Source organism: Anolis sagrei, chromosome 5 (genome assembly GCF_037176765.1).
Source record: "Anolis sagrei isolate rAnoSag1 chromosome 5, rAnoSag1.mat, whole genome shotgun sequence".
Taxonomy (NCBI): Eukaryota; Metazoa; Chordata; class Lepidosauria; order Squamata; family Dactyloidae; genus Anolis; species Anolis sagrei.
Genome location: NC_090025.1, coordinates 160,835,586 through 160,857,737, shown reverse-complemented (window position 1 = coordinate 160,857,737; position 22,152 = coordinate 160,835,586). Strand labels below are relative to the sequence as shown.

At 39.8% G+C, this 22,152-nt stretch overlaps 1 protein-coding gene across 2 annotated transcripts; it reads left to right on the top strand.

The window, feature by feature from the left end:
• Positions 1 to 4,073: 4,073 nt before the first annotated feature.
• On the top strand, positions 4,074 to 18,320 carry SMIM45 (small integral membrane protein 45). 2 transcript variants are annotated; one of them, XM_060777143.2, is made up of 3 exons: positions 4,074 to 4,488; positions 8,536 to 8,586; positions 12,130 to 18,320. In XM_060777143.2, exon 3 carries the CDS (start codon positions 12,132 to 12,134, stop codon positions 12,336 to 12,338), a length of 207 nt encoding a protein of 68 aa, XP_060633126.1. In that variant the 5' UTR covers positions 4,074 to 4,488; positions 8,536 to 8,586; positions 12,130 to 12,131; the 3' UTR covers positions 12,339 to 18,320. The 2 variants fall into 2 exon arrangements, with proteins under 2 accessions (XP_060633126.1, XP_060633125.1); XM_060777142.2 differs by having other exon boundaries at positions 12,127 to 18,320.
• The last annotated feature ends 3,832 nt before the right edge of the window (positions 18,321 to 22,152 follow it).

The window sequence follows — 22,152 nt, the reverse complement described above, 5'->3', positions numbered from 1 at the left end:
CTAGGGTTTATTAGAATGAATGCAAAATATTTCTTTCTCATAGTTATTTGTTCTCATTTGACACTGCCTGATTATGTTTTAAACAGTGCAGTGTTGCATGTTGAGGAAGAGGTGGGGAAAACCTAATATTGATGTGTGGATAGCATCAAAATATAAATGGAAAAAGTCCAAAATTTGTGTTACTGGCATTTGAGTATCCCTAAAAGTTTTCTATTTGAAATTAGAGTGCAAAGTTAAACGCTACATTCTGGAATTTTACAGCATTTAAAGGCCAAGCTCAAAAAAGAAGAAAAATCTAATATTCTGCCTATAGTGAAATTTTCACTTGCTGGTCTAAGAATGAAGATGGGCAAATTTTATGTTATTTTGTTTTAATTTGTTTTACTTCTTGATTTTGCAGATTTTGTGGAGACTCACTTGATGCTACACACAGATACACAAAGTAATTCCTTGGTATTTGAAATATTTTGTACACCATAAAATGCTGGAATTACTACAATTAGAAAGCATGCAACAACAGTGTATGTACTAGCATATGCTGTATTAGTAGGGAATTAATGTGGAAATAACAAGGTTTCCTGTTCATTTCCTTTTTCACAAGTCATTTGTTATTGTTTTTAATGTAGCTAAATACTTCTTATTACCTTTTGTTGAAAGTAGCAATGTATGCCAGCTTCAATGATCAGTTTGAGGACAATTTTGAAAGCTGAGAGAGATGTGGATCTTTCAATCTCTTCCAGATTTCTTTCCTTTGCTTGTCTCCTAAAATGAAGTTTTGCCATCACTGTAATAATCATTGTGTTAATTTGCTTAACATTTTAAAATGATTCTGAAATTAGTTACTGCTATTGGGAATAATGCAAGATTTTAAAATGGCATGATTTCAACTTTTTTTGCAACAGGAAAGCTATGGTGCAATCTTATATGTGTCTACTCTGAAGTATGCTCAACTAATCTGAAGTATGCTCAACTAGTCTTATTCTCAAAGATAAATGTCTAAGTTGTGCACGAGAAGCATTGATAGTGAGATCAGGACAGCGGACAGCGAAACTTCAGAGCATGGATACCGAGACCCGTTAGGCAGTGAATCGATACCACCAGCCAGGACCATAGCCAGGATTTTGATTGGGGGGGGGGGGGGGGGCTGAGTCTGAGTGAAAGAGGGTCTACCCTAGCAAACCTTTTGTATTGTTACCCCAATACCCCCATGCATGTGGGATGTATTGAGTATGGTGATCAGATCATGATATGAATAAACATAACAGTTTAAATAATGCACCAGTAAGGCCTTCTTGCGGACCACCATGAGAATTTCGGGGGGGGGGGCTCAAGCCCCTCAAGCCCCCCCCCCGGCTACATGCCTGCCAGCAGCAGACCGCCTATGAAGCTATAACCTATTTTTCCTTAATGAAGAGATCTCACCAGTTGAAGAAGAAAGGCACTGAGATATTTTACTGCGATCCAGCTGGAAGGGATGACAGTTTGCAGTAAGTCGCTAAAGGAAGCTGAGATATTTGGCATGGCAAAAACAGACCTTTTTATATATAGAAATCCTTGTTTTTCCTACACTTGCTCCAGCTGGAGCTGGCTTCATGCTGATTGGTGGAGCTCTGTTGACATCATGGCCAGCTGGGGAGGATTCCCTTTGAGAGGTGGGACATCAGCGCCCATCAGCCAATCAGAGAGTGTTCCCTGCTTCGAATGCACATTCTTGCTCTCCAATGGCTGGCAGGGCAGAATGGTTGTCCAGGCAAATGAATGCAAAATGTCATGAGGGGATTACCATGTCCCAGCTTTGGGACAAACAAAGAAGGGCCTTCAGATCCCATGAGTTCTATTGTTGAGATAATTGTTTCATGAGTACTCAGCGAATGAGTCTAGCACCTCTGGTGCTACTGTCCATTGAGTTTCAAATCAGAATATTGTCCAAGATGATGGGATCATGAAGTCTGTTCTTGGGAAAGGGGAAATGGCATTGTGGATGACCAGGACAGGACCTCCTGGCATACTGGAGGAGTGCTGGGTGAGGATTGTTCTCTTTATGTCCAGGTGACTGCACAAAGAGCGGGCAGCCCAGCTTACAGATCTTTTCGTCCTCTGCATACTTGGGGTTATGGGGATCAATAGAGATCGATTGATCCCAGTGATAAAGGGTGCATGGATCCTATTGTTCTGATTATGACCAGGAAGAATTGACGGAGACTCCCAGGTCAAGGGGTGCAGATGAAGGGTTACCTGAGCCTCAGATCGGTGGCTTAATTCTCCAAAAAGTGTTTTATATAGAACAGAAAATATAACACATTAAACATATACACAAATGGGGGACCTAATCATGGGAGCCAGGAGTACCCAAGGGGTGAATGTGACTGGAGGTTCATTGGAGTGGAGGTTAAGTAAATATAAGGGGGAAAAGAAGAAGTGTCCCACTCCAAGGGCTGTAGTGGCCAGCTGCAAGAAGCGAAAGTGGGAGAGAAAGACACAAATGGCAAAGGAGATACAAAGATGGAAATAAAGAGGATAACGCACTGTGGTGCACATTTATTGAAGGGTTACTATGTAATAAAACTAATAAAAAGGGGGAAAATTGTTGTGAGAAGTATCAAAGTTGCTGGTAGCTGCTACTGGCTGGCTCCGCTGTCGGTCCGGAAAGGAATTCAACATAATTTGACAAGGGGAGGGGGTTGATGCTCAACATCACTTGTACAGTGATGCAGCTACACCTCTGATAAAATATGCAACCCTTTTAGTGAGTTATGATTATCCATACCAGGGCACATACCTGGTGTTCTGATTTACAATGGAAGCTGCTGGATAGTGACCACATTGCTGGCTTTGCCTGTGTAATGGTCACAATGATGTAGCTACATCTCAGTAATTCTCCTGAGAATGCAAACACTGTGAAACAATGTATTCTTATTATTCTTATTATTAACTTTATATTTAACTTGCCTTTCTCCCTAAGGGGATTCAAGGCAGCTAACAACCAAATACTTTGATCAATTTAATACAAAGCAAATACAAAAAATAAAAAACAACAATTGAACAGTATTGTGTGTGTTAGGTTAAAAATACAATAAACATGCAATAAACACAATTTGAATGCATTTAAAACACATAAACAGCCCCCCCCCCCAATTCCACCCACAACCTCCCCAACAATGTGCCCATTATCCTCCAAATGTCAGCTGGCAGAGAAAGGTCTTTACCTACTTGCAGAAGGCCAGCAGGGATGGGGCCATCCTGGTCTCTCTTGGGAGGTAGTTCCACAGTTTGGGAGAAGCCACCAGAAAGGCTTGATCCCATGTTCCTACCAAGCACACTTGAGCAGGTAGTGGGACAGTGAGAAGGCCCTCCTCAGCTGATCATAGATGTCTGACAGGTTCATAGAAGGAGATGCAGTCCTTTAGATAACCTGAACCAGAGCCATATAGGGCTTTGTAGGTCAAAATCAGCTCTTTGAATTGTGCCCGGAAACGTGTTGGTAGCTAGTGGAATTGTTGCAACAGAGTTGCATGCTCCCTGTAGTCAGCCCCGGCTAGCAGTCTGGCTGCTGCTCTTTAGACCAACTAAAGTTTTTGAGCAGCAGTTTTTGGGCTGAAAAGGCAATCAGGAATCACAAAAACACCTATTTACTTAGAACTTAGAACTCACATCTGAACAATGGGACCTGGAGTTACTATTTGACTTCAGGATGAGGTCCCGACACAATATTAGTTAAGAATGACTACAATTCCTTTTCCTTCTTGCTGTAGATCAGTGGTTCTCAACCTGGGGTCCCCAGATTTTTTTGGCCTACAACTCCCAGAAATCCCTGCCAGTTTACCAGCTGTTAGGATTTCTGGGAGTTAAAGGCCAAAAACATCTGGGGACAAAAGGTTGAGAGCCACTGCTGTAGATAGATGAGTACAATTCTGGCCCTACCCTAGAGCATTTCTCTCAGCCCCTCTGTCTCTGCCCTCCTTTTCCCCTTCCTTTTTGTACCATGTGCATTGAAATGCTCGCTGGGCTTGTTGCCATGGCAACAGTAGATAGTCTTCTGCCGTGGCATTTTGATTGGTCAGGGTCAGTTTTGCCTCTTTTTGTTGAGGGTGGGTTGGAGGGTCTACTAGAATGAGAACAGGATGGAAAGAAGCCAAAGGCGTTGTTCTTGCCAGTGTGATGTGTATGGTTTGGTATAGGAGGATTGGGGGCAGTGGTCCTTCTCAGCAGCAGTGCGCTTGACTGTATGTTGTTTTGGATTGTGCACGTGAGCATGCTTGCATGCAGAGCAAGTGGGTAGTGCCTGCTCAGTTTGCTCTTGACTCCTCCGGCACTTCGATGTGCTGCTCAGGCTGCCTTCAAGCAGAGAAGCACTTTGTTCTATCATCCGACGCACAACACACACGAGCAGAGATCAGCATTGCGAGAGCAGAACATCGCTGGAGGCCAGAACCTGCTTAGACTACCATAGACTGTAGGAGCTTTTCTGGAGCATGGTTGTGGATTGAGGTAAGTGATCTGCATTGCATGGTACACATGCGTAGAAGTCTGGAGGTTTTTGCATGAGACTTGGTGATGGTCTGTCAGAGGTTTTAAGGAATCATAATGATCGCTCTCCTAGGAAAGATCAGTTAGGAATCCATCCCTTCATAGACTTATGCAGTCTCTTTAAAAGAGAAAAAACTGGCATTATCATCACCATCATTATTATCATCATTATCTTATTGTTTTCTCAAACTGAATGTCACCATTGTATGACATGTGGCTACTTCTTATGCCTAAATCCCTCCTTTGCGCAGAAACTCAATGTATGTGATACATTTATGTGACTGTATTGGTGAAATGCAGAGCCATCAAAAGACAGGTAGGGAAAGGAAAATGCTATGCCTAAACTAGGTCATTAAGTAGGCTGTTGTTAAAATAGTTCAGCAAAAGGGGGTTGAAAGTAGCTATGGCCCACTTGATCACTAGGCAGGGTGACGCATCTGCCTCAAGAAGCAGATTTTTAATATACTGTAATAAAAGGGGAGGAAATGGCTAGTAATTTACTTTATTATTATTGTATTTTGATTGCCAGAGGAGAGGTGCTTCTCGGCTATATTCATGATGTCAAAATAATTTGGCTGACTTTGAGTATTATGCACTTTTACTTGGGTGACTGGTTCTACTTCATATAGCATACATTAGAGGAGGGGGAAGAAAAAGAATATATATGTCATAGACATTCACCAATTGGGAATTCTTTTTATAGCCAATTGGGAAGGAACCCCCGGAAGCACAATGGGTTAAACCTTTGTGCCAGCTGAACTGCTGTCTGAAAGGTCGGTGGTGTGAATCCAGGGAGCAGGGTGAACTCCCATCTGTCAGCTACAGCTTTTCATGCAGGGACATGAGAGAAGCCTCCCACAGGATGGTAACACATATGGCCATCCCCTGGGCAATGTTCTTGCAGACGGCCAATTCTCTCACACCAGAAGTGACTGTAGTTTCTCAAGTTGCTCCTGACACACACACACACACAACCGCACCCCCAACCAATTGGGAATATGAAAAAAAAAATCAAAACATGTCTGGCCAGTATTCTACAGTACTGTATAAATGAGGTAGGTAGTGATGGTGATAATTCCCCAAGAGGTCTAAACAATTAGGCTCTATTGTGCTCACATTTCTTTTTCTAATGTAAGGCATTTTAGTTTCTGTTCCCTAGAGTCATTTAACAGCATTTAATTTTGTAAGCTATATCAAAATGATTCAGAACCAGTAGTTATAGAGTTCAAGAGACCACAAGGCCATCCAGTCCAACCCATGTTCAAAGTCTTCAAACATAATCTTTGAGGAAAGAACAAAGGGAAATGTATCACATTGGGTGTAGAATGTGAGTGAGGTGTCTGTGTGTGTTTTAAAAGAAAATTGAATTATTGTTTTCCAGCCCTAATGAACCTTGCATAGTAGAGTTGACATTTACAGTGCAGTCCCATATGTGTCTAAAAAGAAATAAATCTTATTGGGTTGAATGGGATCTATTCTTTCTATGTGTAGGTACAGAGTATACAGTAAATATAGACAGAATGATATGGTGGTGCAGCAGGTTGAACCTCTGAGCTGCTGAACTTGCTAACCGAAAAGTTGGTGGTTTGAATCTGGGAAGAGGGGTGAGCTCCCGCTGTTAGGCCCAGCTTCCACCAAACTAGCAGCTTGAAAACATGCAAATGTGAGTAAATCAATAGATACTGCTTTGGAGGGAAGGTAACGGCGCTCCATGCAGTCATGCTGGCCACATGACCTTGGAGGTGTCTATGGACAATGCCGGCTCTTCAGCTTAGAAATGGAGATGAGTATCATGCCCCAGAGTTGGGCACAACTAGACTTAACGTCAGAGGAAACCTTTACCTGTACTATAATCTTAATGTCTGAATGCAACAAACTCCCATTAAAACCAGTGAGATTTCTGAGTAAATAGGAATAGAATTGTAGTACTACAATACCAGAACAAAAAGGGGAATAAAAGGTCTCTGTGTAGCTACATTTATAAAAGGATATGATATTTTGTTTTTAATTGATGTGTCATATGTATGGCACCTGCTTCTTGCTTGGCTTAGTATTCAAATTAAAAAAGTCACATCTCCAAGCTCTTTTGCTTAAGGAGTTGCTAGAGTAAGTAATATAGAAGCCTCTTTGGGGCTTAGTTAAATGAAAATTTCCATTGCCATTATGAGACTCAATAAAGAGGATAGAGTGTGTTGCAGCTAAAGATTAGAGTATTGTTTCCTTTCCAAACATACAACACGCCCATTTCTTTCTGAAGAGATGCCTTTATTCTTTGTTTCCTTCATATCTTGTATCTGGTTTTTTTTAAAAAAAACAAAATAAGGTCAGAGAAGGAAAGGCCTTTCATTTGTAGATTAAATGTTCTCACAGGAAACAACTGACTGACTTTCAGATGATTTTTAGAAGTATTTTTCTATACAGGAACAAGAAATGAATATCCCTTTATCATGAATCACAGTGACCTTGGTTATTATTATAATTTCATAAATTACACTATGTAACACAATTTTTGTTGAAGGGCTATAAATTTCATTTTCTAATTGGTTCTGTCATTTAAACATGGGAATTTTTTTTATTAAATTGCAAAAACTTTGTTTTTGTGGAACATTCTGTAGCATATTTTGCTGTAGTTTTTCAATGAATATTTCATAGAGTCTTAACCAATTTAACATACTTTGTGGCAGCTGCAAAAGTATAAAGTATACTTTCAAAGTAAATATAGCACAACTAAACAGCAAATAACACTTTCAAACCATGAACATTTTTTTCAAATTTTGTTATATTGTGTTATCGATTAGTTCAAGGAGTCCATTTATAAAAGATAAGAAATCATCTTGTATTTATTCTTACCAGATTTAAGAAAACATTGAATTCAATGTATAATGCAATCAGCCAGGGCTAGATCTACCATTACTTAGGGTGAGGCAGAATGAGGCAACTGTCACTGAATATAGATTTCTACTTCATCACACTAGAGAATGAATCTACTTTAAATCCGGTTTGTGCCTCCTGCAGAATTCTGGGGTTTGTAGTTTAGTGAAGCTGTTAAAGGCTCCTCCCTAAACCACAAACCCAAGAATTCTGAAGGCAGCAACCGGATTTAAAGTGGATTCATTCTCTAGTGTGATGAAATATTTTGAGTGTAATAGAAAGGCAAAAAATGGTTAATAGTTTACTTTGTTATTACTGTATTTTGACTGTCAAGGGAGAGGTGCTGTTTGTGTGGTCTTATTCCGCACATGACACAATAACTTGCATGCATCAGGACTTCGGGCACCTTGGTCTAGCCTAGATCACGTGATAACTCAGTGACAGCCCAGCATATAAGCCTAGATAATGTACTTGATGCAAAGCTGGGTTTTGACAGATTTGAAGAGACAGTCATGTGGTGCAGGTACTAGATGTTGGATTCTGGCACTGCACCCTTTGCAGAGGGGCCAAATGAGCTACTTCACTACTTTCCTTTGACAATCACAAGAAGCACAGATTTTTAAAAATGGTATTTGAGTCTAGGGGTTCAAATGAAGTTAATGAATTGATTTAATCCCCTCTTGTTGGCTGTTATTTTATTCTGTAGTAGCATTATTATTCTTACATTACAACTGATTTTATCTGGATGTTGATGGTAACCTTAGCAGTATTGGCTGAGTAGTACTCTGGTTGCAGATGCTGGAAGGTGGCAGCATGGAGCTGGAGAAGAAAAGACAACCGCCTATAGCCTAGCTTGCTGCCTTCAGGCCTGGGAAATGATGCTCTCTCACTGCAAGGATGGAAGAAAGGCTCAAAGGCCAATCCAATCAATTCTTGTACGTGGAATGGGAAGGACAGACATCTTGTTTACTGCCTTATGTATCAAACTATATGGGGCCAGCTCTGGACCTGAACTGAAAAGAATGATCAAAGTATTTTATTCAGAGTTAATAAAGTCCTTAATATATAATACACCAGTTAAAAAAGAGATATATGCATACACATTATGAAGTCTTATTATTCTGTCTTTCCTATTAGGAATGCTGTGACAGAACAAACATTTAAGTGGGAAAGGATCAGTTGTTCAAGGTAAGCCACTGTTTTGCTTAATCAGCAAAGATTGTTCTTTGACAACCCTAGTATAATTCTAGTGCATTGTGCCACACAAAAGGTCTTCAAATGGAGACACTAATTAAAAGGGAAAGAAGAAGAAAAAGAAGCAGAAATCAGAAGTTACAATTACAGCTAAATCAGTAAGATCTATCCAACAACAGGGATTCCACCCACAAACGCTGTGCCTTCATTCTGAATACTGTTCAAGGTCAATCCTTCACCTTCAAGGTCAATCCAGTCACTTCAAGGATCCCATCCCATCCATCCATCCCATCCATCCATCCATCTTGCCCTTGGTCGGCCCCTCTTCCTTTTTCCTTCCATTTTCCCCAGCATAATTGTCTTCTCTAAGCTTTCCTGTCTTCTCATGATGTGGCCAAAGTACTTCATCTTGGCCTCTACTATCCTTCCCTCCAATGAGCAGTCAGGCTTTATTTCCTGAAGTATGGAGTGGTTGGATCTTCTCACAGTCCAAGGCACTCTCAGAACTTTCCTCCAACACCACGTTCAAAAGCATCTATCTTCCTTCATTCAGCCTTCCCTAAGGTCCAGCTCTCACATCTGTAGGTGACTATGGGGAATACCATTGCTTTAACTATGCGGATCTTCGTTGCCAGTGTGATGTCTCTACTCTTCACTATTTTGTCGAGATTGGACATTGTTCTCCTCCCAAGAAGTAAGCATCTTCTGATTTCCTGGCTGCAGTCTGCATCTGCAGTAATCTTTGCACCTAGAAATACAAAGTCTGTCACGGCCTCCACGTTTTCTCCCTCTATTTCCCAGTTGTCGATCATTCTTGTTGCCATAATCTTGGTTTTTTTTTTTATGTTTAACTGCAACCCAGCTTTTCGCTTTCTTCTTTCACCTTGATTAGAAGGCTCCTCAGCTCCTCCTTGCTTTCGGCAATCAAAGTGGTGTCATCTGCATATCTAAGGTTGTTAATGTTTCTTCCAGCAATTTTTACCCCAGCCTTGCATTTGTCAAGCCCTGCACACCACATGATGTGTTCTGCATACAAGTTGAATAGGTTGGGTGAGAGTATACAACCCTGCCGTACGCCTTTCCCAATCTTGAACGGGTCTGTTGTTCCATGGTCAGTTCTTACTGTTGTTGCTATGTGTTACTACTGGAAGATTATTAAATGGTAAGGATGCTATGGAAAAAGAATAGTGTTTAACAATGTGTTCGTAAAATCATAGAATCAATAGAGTTGGAAGAGACCACATGGACAATCTAGTCCAACTCCTTGCCTTGAAGGAAAAACATAAAGTACCCCTGACAAATGGCCATCCAGTCTTTATTTAAAAGCCTCCAAGGAAGGAGCTTCCATTGTTAAACAGCTCTTACAGTCAGTTCTTCCTATTGTTAAGTGGAATTGCCTTTCCTGCTATTTGAACCCATTCTCCGAGTTCTAGTCTCCAGGGCAGCAGAAAACGAGCCTGCTCCCTCTTCCTTATGACATCCTTTCATAGATTTATACATGACTATCATATCTCCTCTCAATCTTCTCTTCTGCAGACTAAACAGACTCAGCATTTTAAGTCGCTCCTGATAAGGATTCATGGTCTCCACATCTTTGATAATTTTAGTTTTCCTCCTCTGATTAAGTTCAAGTTTGTCATCTTTTTAAAAAATTATGGTGCTCAGAATTGGACACAGTATTCTAGGTGAGGTCCAATCAAAGCAGACTAGAGAGGCACTATGACTTCCCTTGATCTAGACCAGTGGTTCTCAACCTGTGGGTCCCCAGATGTTTTGGCCTTCAATTCCCAGAAATCCTAACAGCTGGTAAACTGGCTGGGATTTCTGGGAGTTGTAAGCCAAAACACCTGGGTACCCACAGGTTGAGAACCACTGCTCTAGACACTATACTCCTTTTGATGCAGCCCAAATTCCCATTGGCTTTTTTTGCTGCTGCATCACATTGTTGGCTCATGTTTAAGTTGCTGTCCACTAAGACTTCAAGATCTTTTTCACATGTACTGTTGTTGAGCCGGGCGTCACCCATCCTATACCTTTGCATTTTTTTTTTTGCCAAAGTGTAGTATCTTACATTTCTCCTTGTTGAAATTAATTTCTTTAGTTTTAACCTAGCTCTCTAATCTGTTAAGGTCATTTTGAATTCTGATCCTGTCTTCTGGAGTATTAGCTATCCCTCCCAATTTGGTGTCATCAGCAAACCTTTATCTAAGTCATCGATAAAGATGTTGAATAGAACTGGGCCCAGGACCGAACCCTGTGGCAATCCACTAGTTACTTCTTTCTAGGATGAAGAGGAATCGTTGGTGAGCACCCTTTGGGTTCAGTTGCTTAACCAATTACAGATCCACCTAATATTAGCACTGCCTAGCCCACATTTTACTAGTTAGTTTGAAAGAAGATCATGAGTAACCTTGCCTTGTCAAAGGCCTTACTGAAATCAAGATATGCTACATCCACAACATTTCCTACATCTACCAAGCTTGTAACCCTATTGAAAAAAGAGATAAGATTAGTCTAGCATGACTTATTTTTTGAGAATTTCACATTGATTTTTAGTGACCATGGCATTCTTTTCTAAGTGATTGCAGACTCCCTCCTTAATGATCTGCTCCAGAATCTTTCCTGGTATTGATGTCAAGCTGACTGGATGGTAATTGTCTTCTTCTTCTTCTTCTTCTTCTTCTTCTTCTTCTTCTTCTTCTTCTTCTTCTTCTTCTTCTTCCTTTCTTGAAGATAGGGACAATATTTCCCCTCCTCCAGTCTTCTGGGGCTTTTTCCATTCTCTAAGAATTCTCAAATATTATTAGTTCTGAAATGACTTCTGCTAATTCTTTCAATAATCTTGGATGTAGTTCATCTGATCCTGGAGACTTGAATTCATTTAGAGTAGCCAGGTATTCCTTGACTACTTCTTTACCTATTTTGGGTTGCATATCTCCCTATTGCCTTGTCCACCCCATATTGCTCAGGTTGAATACTGATTTCCTTTCGGGCAAAGATTGAGGCAAAGAAGGTTGTGAGTAATTCTGCCTTTTCCCTATCTCCTGTCAGCATTTCATCATTTTCTCCACACAGAGGCCCTGCTGTTTCCTTGTTCTTCCCTTTTGTACTTTAGCCTTTTGGACCTTTTCCCTACATGTGTTTGTTATCTGTTTGAATTCCTGAACGGGTCATGGGGGCTCTGTGTGCCAAATTTGGTCATTATCGGTCTTTGTTGGGGGCCACAGAGAGTCAGAAAGAATCATGTTAGCTGAAGTTGCACATGACCTCCAGGTGCAGGTCAAACTTTTATCCAGTACCTTCATGCATAAAACCTACATGTGTGTATTGTGTTCCGAATGCTTAGGGGAAACTTTATAAATCCCGACAAAACTAGAGTTGTCTATTTCATTCTGAATACTACAGAACTAATTTCACTTACGAGTATTGAATATTTGCAGTGGGTTTTAATTTGATATTGATAAGCTTGATTGTGATTTTATGCACTCTATACACAATATTAATAGAATGTATATTTGCCTTCTTTTTCTCCAGCAGCCATGCCTCATTTCTTGGATTGGTTTGTGCCAATGTATTTGATGATCTCAATTCTGATCTTGGTGGGCTTTGGTGCCTGTATATACTACTTTGAGCCAGGACTACAGGAAGCACACAAATGGCGGACGCAACGGCCAATCATGGAACGAGACCTTCGGAAAACATTGATGATACGAGATAACCTTGCATTTGCAGTGCCTGAAGTTTAGAATCTTGCTGTCACATAGAAATGTGAGAGTATCTATAATATACAAAGTCCATTTTCTTTTTCAAGTTACAGTGAGAGCTAACTCAGGGCATTTTTAAACTGCAAATGATGTGGTCAAACCATAACTTCCTTTCTTACTGACATGAATTCCCTTTAAAAGTATACTTTGTTGTCATATACACTTCTAAGACAAGGCTTCTAGGCTGATGTCATCTCAAAGCACATGTTTTCGGTCTTTAAACAACTGCCCTAAAGATTGGGACATCTCTTGATTTGGAATTTTTGACCCTTCAAAGTTAATACTTTCCGTTAGCTTGGTTGGAATGGCTAGATCTTTACTAAAACTTTGTATATTATTTCCCAGGAATATACAATGTTTTACTGTGAGTGTAATCTGAAGTTATTGCTTGATTGCCTCCTGGGCAAGTGTCCAACTCCTAAAGACCACTCTTGCCACGACGTCATTGCTGTAAGTTTCTCAGTTGAGTACAAACCTCAGAATTGATTGATTACACAGACCAAATTCCCCTCTGACATCCATCATTGAGCTCCAATATATTGAATGGCACATTTTGTGAAGCTTATTCATTGTCTATTTGTATACATTTGGATTTCAGAGAGTTTCAGTGCTCAAAAGCGCTCTCTGCCTCAAAATTCATTTTTCTGAAAATCACTTTAGGATTAACTATGCTAATTAAACATCAATAAGGATGCAAGGGGCTTTCTCTATGATTTATTGAGGCTTTTGTTGCAAGCATGAGAACTATTTTTTCTGGACTTGTGTGATCTAGAACCCAACAGTGGGAAAAACACTTTTTCAATCCTTTCCTGCTGCTGTCTTCTGAAGGAGACCTATCAGGTGTATCCTCTCAGTCACTGTTTATTTTTTTAGACAGATCAACAAAACATCTAACTGTGAAGTATCTTCACACAACCTACCTTTCTGCATGCCTTCTAAAAGGAACTATTATGCAAGCTGTGACCATGCAGTTCCAAACACTAACCATCCTTCTATACCTCTATTGTATTGGGTGTTTATGAAGTAGCACTGTTCTTTTATCCTTTCAGAGCGTTTGCACTTTGATCCATGCTTCTTATAGGGAAGTTGCATTGCCAAAGGGAAAATAGACTCACTTGTAATCCCAACTATACTGTTTATAGTGTGTAGATAGCCTACTAATAATATTGGCAGAATCTAGAACCTATGGCAGGGGCAGACAACTGTGACTTTCCAGAAGTTGTTGGATTGCATTGCCCAGCATTCCAGTCCAACAGCTTCTGATGGGCCACAGATTCCCACCCTTGACTTATGGCACAGAGAGTGTCTCCATAGCCCCTATCCTCTTTGACTGCAAAGTGGATTTTATACTCTCTGGCACAGTGTTACATGTTCCATTGTTTTACCATAATAATGTTCTAGTCTTGTGATAACCGGCTCTACATGTATACATTCCATTTTAGGTTAGGGACTTGTGCCTTTACTTCTCCACTGTGTTCATGCATATACATTCCATAAGAAGGTAACACAGACATTGATACCATAAAAAATAACATCTCTCTATTTTCCAGACAGTCCCCAAATTTCACTCTGCCCTCAACACCAGAGACTTATCTTTACACTGGGTGCTGAATACACTCACTTCTACCCAATAGCACATCATTTTTCTCTGTCTCCCATATTATCCTGCCATATATAGGTGCTGCCTTCCCATATACTTCAATACATTCCATTGTGTCTATTGTTTCATTCTGTGCCATACTCCGTGATGGAGCACATACTACCACAGGAACCTGGAAGCCTGCTGGAAACATGCTCAGTCATTTATCGTGTCTTTTCAGTGAGCTCACAATGAAATGTTTGTAGGATAAAATTGTTTGCCCAGTGGTTACTCTTGCCTGATAATGGATGCTTTGTTCTTTCAGCAGTTTGAGTAGAGTATATTGTGATGTGTGATTTGTAGTAAGTGACTGCCTAAAGACACTGCTAACATTGGCAAATACAGTTTTAGCACAAAAAGGGGAAACATTGTTTTTTTGGTGGTTTTTTAGCATGTGGGGTTTTTTATCCATGCAGGTGTAAAGATCGTATCAGATCTGACCTGCTGCATAAAAACTTCTATGGGATTTATTTCCCTTCACATAGGCAAACAGACAGTGAGAGAAAACATCAGTTTCTGAGATGGCTAAAAGAGCAGGATGGTTTGCACCATAGATCTTGACTAGAATTTGGAAAGGTTACTTTGGGGCCAGTAACTCCCAGAAGCCCTCAGCTAGTATGGCCAGCCACTAACTGAGATTTCTGGGAAGCTATAAACAGCAAAATGCCATGGGTCTTAATGGAATATGTGTCTTTTTAAGCACCTACAAATTCCATTTATTCCTAGTACTGTTCAGTTGGTTGTTTGCTGGCCCCAATTGAGAGGTCCTTGCATGTAGCAACAGGCTCCCCAAGAACCAGCCTTTCTATTAAGCAAAATAAGCACCAGCCCTTGGATGACATAAAAATGACAAATTGACAATTATTTATTTATTTATACTGAGTGTGCATGTGTCCATGCATGTATTGGATTTCTTCTTAGTTACCAAAACATCACAGAGCATTTTGAGTGGCATTCTGTGATATATAAAGATCAGATGGTACTGCCACCTTCTGTTTAGTGAGTGCATGTATGAATCTGATTCGGCACTGGGCCTTGAGTATCCCTGTGTAAGTGTGATAGGTATCTTAACTATGTGCAAGATTGTTCAGGTAACAATGGGGATTAAACTAAAAGAGGAATGCACACAATCAGATTTGCCTTTTTGAATTGGAAGAATGGTCTTTTTATTAAACTGTTTTTATGGTGCCTGACTCCTCCCATTAGAAGGAATACTGGCTAAACCAGGCATGGGCAAACTTGGGCCCTCCAGGTGTTTTGGACTTCAACTCCCACAATTCCTAACAGCCCCTGGCGGGTCCAAGTTTGCCCATTCATGGGCTAAACAATCTCAAGCCTTCAATCTGCAATTTGTTTATTGTGAAGTCCAACTCCAACTCCCTGGCTTGTTTTTCTCCCGACAAGCAAGATAAATGGATTGTGGTATGTTTTTGATGTTTTTCTTTTGTTGGTGTAAAAGAAATAACGATGCCAGTATTAAACACCACAAAAAGCAAGCCATTGTCTAGCCAGTCCTTTTCTTAGTGGGACAACTAGCAGGTGCACAAGCAGACTACACAATTCGTAAGTCCAATGTGTTCTGGGTTATTTTTCAGTCTGAGTAGGCCCTATGAAAAGGCAGCATTGTTGGGTTTTAAGATGATATTCTGCTCCTTATCATGAATAGAAATGAATGGTCATCCATCTGTGTCCATGACCAATTACTTGGTACTGCTAATATAGCCATAGTCTCTGAGTGTCACTTGGAGACCTGTTTTCTGGGCCTTGATTTCTTCTGTGATGACTAGATAACCAATGCAAATAAAGGGACCCCAGGCTGTGCAATGGGGCAGCAATAAGTATCCTTTATAAAAGTTTTATTAGAGTTTTATGACTTTTTGAACTGGCTACATTGTTATTTAACACTCTATGTTGTTCTTTTGAGGGGGGGGATTCGTTACACAAAATATTTTTGCACTAAAACACTTCATTTTGCTCATGTTTGAAGGTTCTTTTCTCAGGGCTGCATCACATGGTGATAGTGAGAGGGGAGAAGGTATGTTTGCAGTATATCCTGTGTTTTGATTGTACTGCAAATGTGTTTTTCATATAACTAAAGTAATTCTCACTATAAAATAATTTAGGTCATGTAGTCATCCCTTAGCTGTATGCTTTTTACAGATACAGTGATTTCACTAAAACTTCAGAATATATCCTGCAGTAGTCACAGAGTACTGATATACACTGCATTGGTAGTGAGTGTTCCCCCACTACTTCGCTGTTTCCTTTTAGAAGACTCACTGTTTCGCGGGTTTTTGAAAATATTAATAAAAATATTAAATATTAAATATTTACATCCAGTGGAGGGCAGGGACCCCGGAAGTGCGGTGGCCTGAGGCATGGCGGGGAAGGCCTTCCTCCCTGGCCTGCTGCCGCCTGCGTGGCTCCAGAGACTCCACGAAGCCCAGGGTTTTCCTTTAGAGTTTTCTTGGCAACATTTGGTCAGAGGGGGTTGCCTTTACAAGTGCTGAAACCACTACATCAGTAGTTCTCAACCTGTGGGCCCCCAGGTGTTTTGGCCTGCAAGTCCCAGAAATCCCAGCCAGCTTACCTGTTGTTAGGATTTGTTAGGAGTTGAAGGACAAAACATCTGGGGACCCACAGGTTGAGAACCACTGCACTACATTATGCTGGCTCGGGTCTGCCATATGTGGAAGTAAAATGGAATTTGACTTTAGCCTGGTGTCCAGTCATGGATGGAAAAGAAACCAGCTGCATAAGCTACATGCATGTAATTGGAATATCAAATTTTCATTTCAACTATGAGCTTCATATACTCATGAAGTTTTGAACCCCAACATTCTTTAAAAAAGTGAAAAATCTTGACATGTAAGATCATCAGTTGTACCATGTCAAACCAAATGTCTATCCAGTCCAACATCTTGGACCCTAATGGCCAAGCTGTTGCCTTTGAGAGGTCTCTTGGAGCATAATATACCCTTTTACTTGTATTCCACAGTAACTTGCATGTAAAGGCATATTGTCTTCAATACTGGAAGGAATATGTTGCCAATATGACTAGTATCCATTAATATCCTTACCCTCTAACACAGTGGTTCTCAATCTGTGTGTCCCCAAGTGTTTTGGCCTTCAACTCCCAGAAATCCTAAAGCTGGTAAACTGGCTGGGATTTCTGGGAGTTGTAGGCCAAAACACCTGGGGACCCACAGGTTGAGAACCACTGATCTAAAAGCTCTCAAAAAAGCTTGCAATTTTTTATTTCTGTCCTGGGTTAACTCAGGAATTCTTTGCCCCCACATGTTACCAGCATGATTTTTATTTTAGTAGCATAAGATATTTTAAAAAACTAAACAGACAAAGCTCTGCGTGCCAACACTTCTTAGAATCTGTAGAGCAAGCTAAATACTTGGAAATATCTTCCTAACATAGAGGGAGCTGATATATATTATTTGATTTAAGAAACTGAAAAGCCTGTTTATCCAAGCTTTCTTTTTGTTAAAAAGACATAGAAATTATAACAGAGGTTATGAGGGGTCGGTTGCCCTTCAAATGGTGTTGGACTATCACTATAATCATCCTAGAACATTACTTATGTTGATAGGAGTTGGAGTTCAGCAACATCTGGAGAGCCACAAATTCTTACTCCTTGATTAGAACAACCAACAACCTGTATCTACTCAATCTCAAACGCTGATAACTTCTTTTCTATAGTGAATATATGTATTAACATGTTATTGTCATACCTCGATTATAGCTTTTAGGCCTCATCTGGGGCGACTATTGAACTGGAAAAAAACCCACTAGAAATAGTCCAAATCCTAAAACATATCCATATTTGATGTAAACACTCAAATAAATATATGGTGTTTTAGACTTCTATCATAAATTATTTAATTTCATTCTGATCACTCCATTTCATCATTTACTGCATTATTCTGATATTAGGAGAGCACTGAAATGAACAATAATGAGATAAAGTGGGTGTAGTATTTTACAAATACGCTGCAGAGGTCACTGTTAATATTGGTCAACAATATATGAATAAGCTGTGATGTTAGTTTACTTACAAAACCATATTTCTTTTTAGTTCTCATGATGTCTTTTACTGTAAATTTAACTGTGAACTTATTTGTCTCAGGAGCTAAGAGAAAGCTGAAAGCAGTGCAATGCCTTTGTGATGTCTTGGAAAGTATTTTTCTCAGCATAATTTTGTGCTGTTCATTTGTGAATTATCCTGCTCCTGATGAAATGCTATTTCATGTTACATGTCAATTAGTGCTTTAATATGAACAGATATATAATTGTAATAAACTATTAGAAACACATTTCCTGTTGTTTCTTATTTCTGGTATTTATATGAAATTTTTGAACCAGGGATTTCCTTGGCTAAGCCTATGAGGTGCATATGTTCATGTTTTGTTTTTTCAGATTATTGTGTGCTTTCAAGTCATTTTTCTTAACTTATGGCACCCCTAAAGCAAACCTATGATGGGGTTTTATTAGCAAGATTTGTTCAGAAGGGTTTACCTTTGCTTTCCTCCAAGGCGGAGGAAAGGCCCAAGGTCACCCATGGCCTTTAAACCTTCAAGGCCTTTCCAAAAAACTACACCATGACTCCATGTTACAAAATACAAATTTCTTCTCTGTTACCTGCAGACAATACCATTTGGGGACAAATATCAGCCAAGAGGGAGCAATATTCATCCAGGAACTGGCGCAGGTCCTGGTCAGGATCAAGAACACATTCTAGATTAGGACCCATGGCTTCCTATTCTTAGGATTAGCCCTGATTACTGCTTGAATGGGAGACCACCAGTAAATCCCAGGTGCTATAGGTATATAGGAAGGAAATAGTAAAATCACTTCTTAGAATTCCTTGCCTAAGAGATCTTATTAAATTCATAAAGTCACCATAAGATAACTAGCAACATGCATTAATAATCTTTGTTGACTACAAACCTACAACTAATTACATATTCTCATTTTACATACACCTCAGTGGTGGCCCCTCGGCTGTGGAACTCCCTCCCTAGGGATATTAGATCAGCCTCTTCCCTCCTGACCTTCTGCAAAAAGTGAAAACATGGCTTTTTAAACAAGTCTTTGGGAACCAAGTGCAATAGATAAACACAGAACTATGTGAAATCGAATACTAGAATGGCTTGGACAGTGTTTTTGGACAACGAGGCTAATAGTGAAGCTAACGGTTTTATGTGTTTTTAAAAGTTTTAATGTATGTATTATATAATTCTGTTTTAAATGTTTATTGTAATTTTTACATTGTTTTAATGACATCGAATAGCTGCCTATGTTGTAAAGCTGCCTTGAGTCACCTTCGGGTTCAAGAAAGGTGGGATCTTGATGTTGAATGATATTGTTGCAATCATTTTAGTATGCTATCTTCAATGATGCACAGAAATTATAAATAACATGATTTTTTGAGGATCCCCTATAATAAACTATAATAAACTAAGGGATCTGTGCACCACTGGTTTACAACAGGGATGGGAAACAAGAGGGATTCTGATTATAGGACTGCAAATTCCATCATCTCTCACCATTGAATTGCTGAGTAAGGCAGATATAAACTGTAGTCCAACAATATCATATCATCCACTGCAGTGTGTACCACTTAAGGCAGATTTGTCTGGGAATGACAGGGTTAGGTTGGCAAGAATGTGGTAGGGTCAAAGGCCTGGAATGGAAGTAATGTTAGGATTCCAAGCCCTTTGAATATTCCACAGAGAGCACATTGTTCCACCCCCTTCCTGCTTTTATGCCCTGTAAACAAACACCAAATGAAGATTGAAGTGTGTATGATGATTGGATAGATATTAATCTTTCCATGTATTAATCTGACTAACTCATAGGATCTAATGACTTAGGAGACTCTATTCCCAAGCTAAACACTTCCAAATTATGAGCCAAGAAAAATAGTGAAAGATCCAAGAAAAGCACTATAGAACTAAGTATCTGAAAGGCATCTATAAGATTGTTGCTACATTACGGGAAGTAGCAGCCTGTAATGAAAGAACCAGGTCATTGACATCTTCAGCTGACCCTCTATGTGGATATCAACCAGCAAGCCAATGCCTTAAATCAAGAAACAGCTTCTTAAGATCTACAGAGATACTTGCAGGAACATTACAGCAAGTGAGAGTCCAAAGGTGGCAGGCGAAAACCTGGAACCGCAATCAGTAGCTAATAACAGATGAGAGACTCCCCCCTGGGCACACAGAAGATTGGATGATCTGGAAGGCGCCAAACAGACTGCACTTTGGCTCCATGAGATGCAGAGCTAACCTTAAGAAATGGGTCTACAAAGTGGAGTCCACGACATGTGCGTGAAGTAAAGAGCAATCCACAGACCACTTACCACAATGCAACCTGAGCCCTAACAAATGCACAATGGAGGACCTTCTCACAGCGACACCAGAGGCACTCCAAGTCACCAGCTTCTGATCAAAGGACATTTAGCATAATGCCAAGTTTTTAACTTTGTTTGTGTTTTAAAATACATTATAACTGTACCCAATTAGCTTCTGACACAATAAATAAATATTTGGAGCTTGGCAAGTTATTTCTGAAGAGTAGTTAGTTACAGTTATAGTTCCAAGCCCTCCAGAACTTAGTTATTCTTATAATTCAAAGGCTGTTATTTGCATTCTTGAAAGTAACTAAAATAATTACTTTTTAATCTTTTTTTTAAAATGAATGCTATAGGCCATGAGGCATACATAGTTTCTTCTTGGCTTCAACTGCTCATTGCCACAACACAACCCAAAGAGTGCAAGAAAGTAACAGAAGACACTGATTTAGTCATACAATACTATGAATTCACATCCCTCTAACTATAAAAGTAACTAAGAGTTATGCTCCAAAAGTAGTGAAGTTTTTCCTCCTAATGTAACACTTATAATATACTACTGCATTAATTATCATAAAAGGGGATGAATTACAAATAAGCAGTAAATTTGTAAATTGTCACTTCTGAATTCTGGCATCTCTTTAAAGTGACAGGAATAACCAAAGTGATATTTAAGTGATACTTTCTGTCAAGAGGATTTATAACTGTTGCTGTTTTGGTGCGATCGTAGCCTTGCCTTCCTTGCTGACCTTGCTTGTCCTTCTGAAGAATTGACCATAGATCAATCACTGAACAATTACAAAGCCTTATCTACCCACATATGCTTGATGCATTTTAAAATAAGAGCAATCACATTATGTTAAGTCAACCCACTGGCCCTTCTGATTCACTCCTCCTTTGGGGAGTGAATCAACCTTATTTGGTGCAGGAGAATCATCTTATTTGGAACTGGGCTCCCACCCTGTTGATAGAATGTACTAAATGTATTGTTAAAATGCATTTTAAAAACATACCCTCAAATCTACAGAAACTTGAAAATATGATTTAAAAAACACACATAGATCTATGATGCATACATATGATTATTGCATATTCTTTAGCAGCACTATGATATGTCTGAGAAGAGGTTTGCTACAGATAGAGGAAGGGAATATCAACATCTACAGCAGTGGTTCCCAATCTTTTTTTGACCAGGGACTACTTTGACCAGGGACCACTCTCCAACGCTAGTACCAAAAGGGTTACGAATCAGTTTTTGGTCAACTTTAGATTCGGTTTGGAGTGCTAATTCAGAAAATTGCATTGGATAGACCATATCAGCTCTAGTTTCTGATACAGAACATATGCCATGGTCAGCAGTAGGGAAGGAATGGCAGGTGGCGTGAAAGGAGCAGAAATAAAATAAAATAAAGCAGGATTAGGCTCATGGACCAGATTTTCATCCTTGCAACTCTGGCAGTCTGCATCCCACAGATTAAAAATAACCCGGATTTAAACCTGCGACTGGTAGGACTGGAAGACCGACAGGTCACAGGTTCAAATCCAGAGAGAGCGTGGATGAGCTCCCTCCATTGCAGGGACATGAGAGAAGCCTCCCACAAGGATGATAAAACATCAAAACATCTGGGCATCCCTTGGGCAATGTCCTTGTGGATGGACAATTCTTTCACACCAGAAACAACTTGCAGTTTCTCAAGTCATTCCTGACACACACACAAAAACCCAAATTAAAATTAAAAATTCTTATGCCTGCATGTGTCATTGATAGAATGCCAGTCTATGCCTTTCCA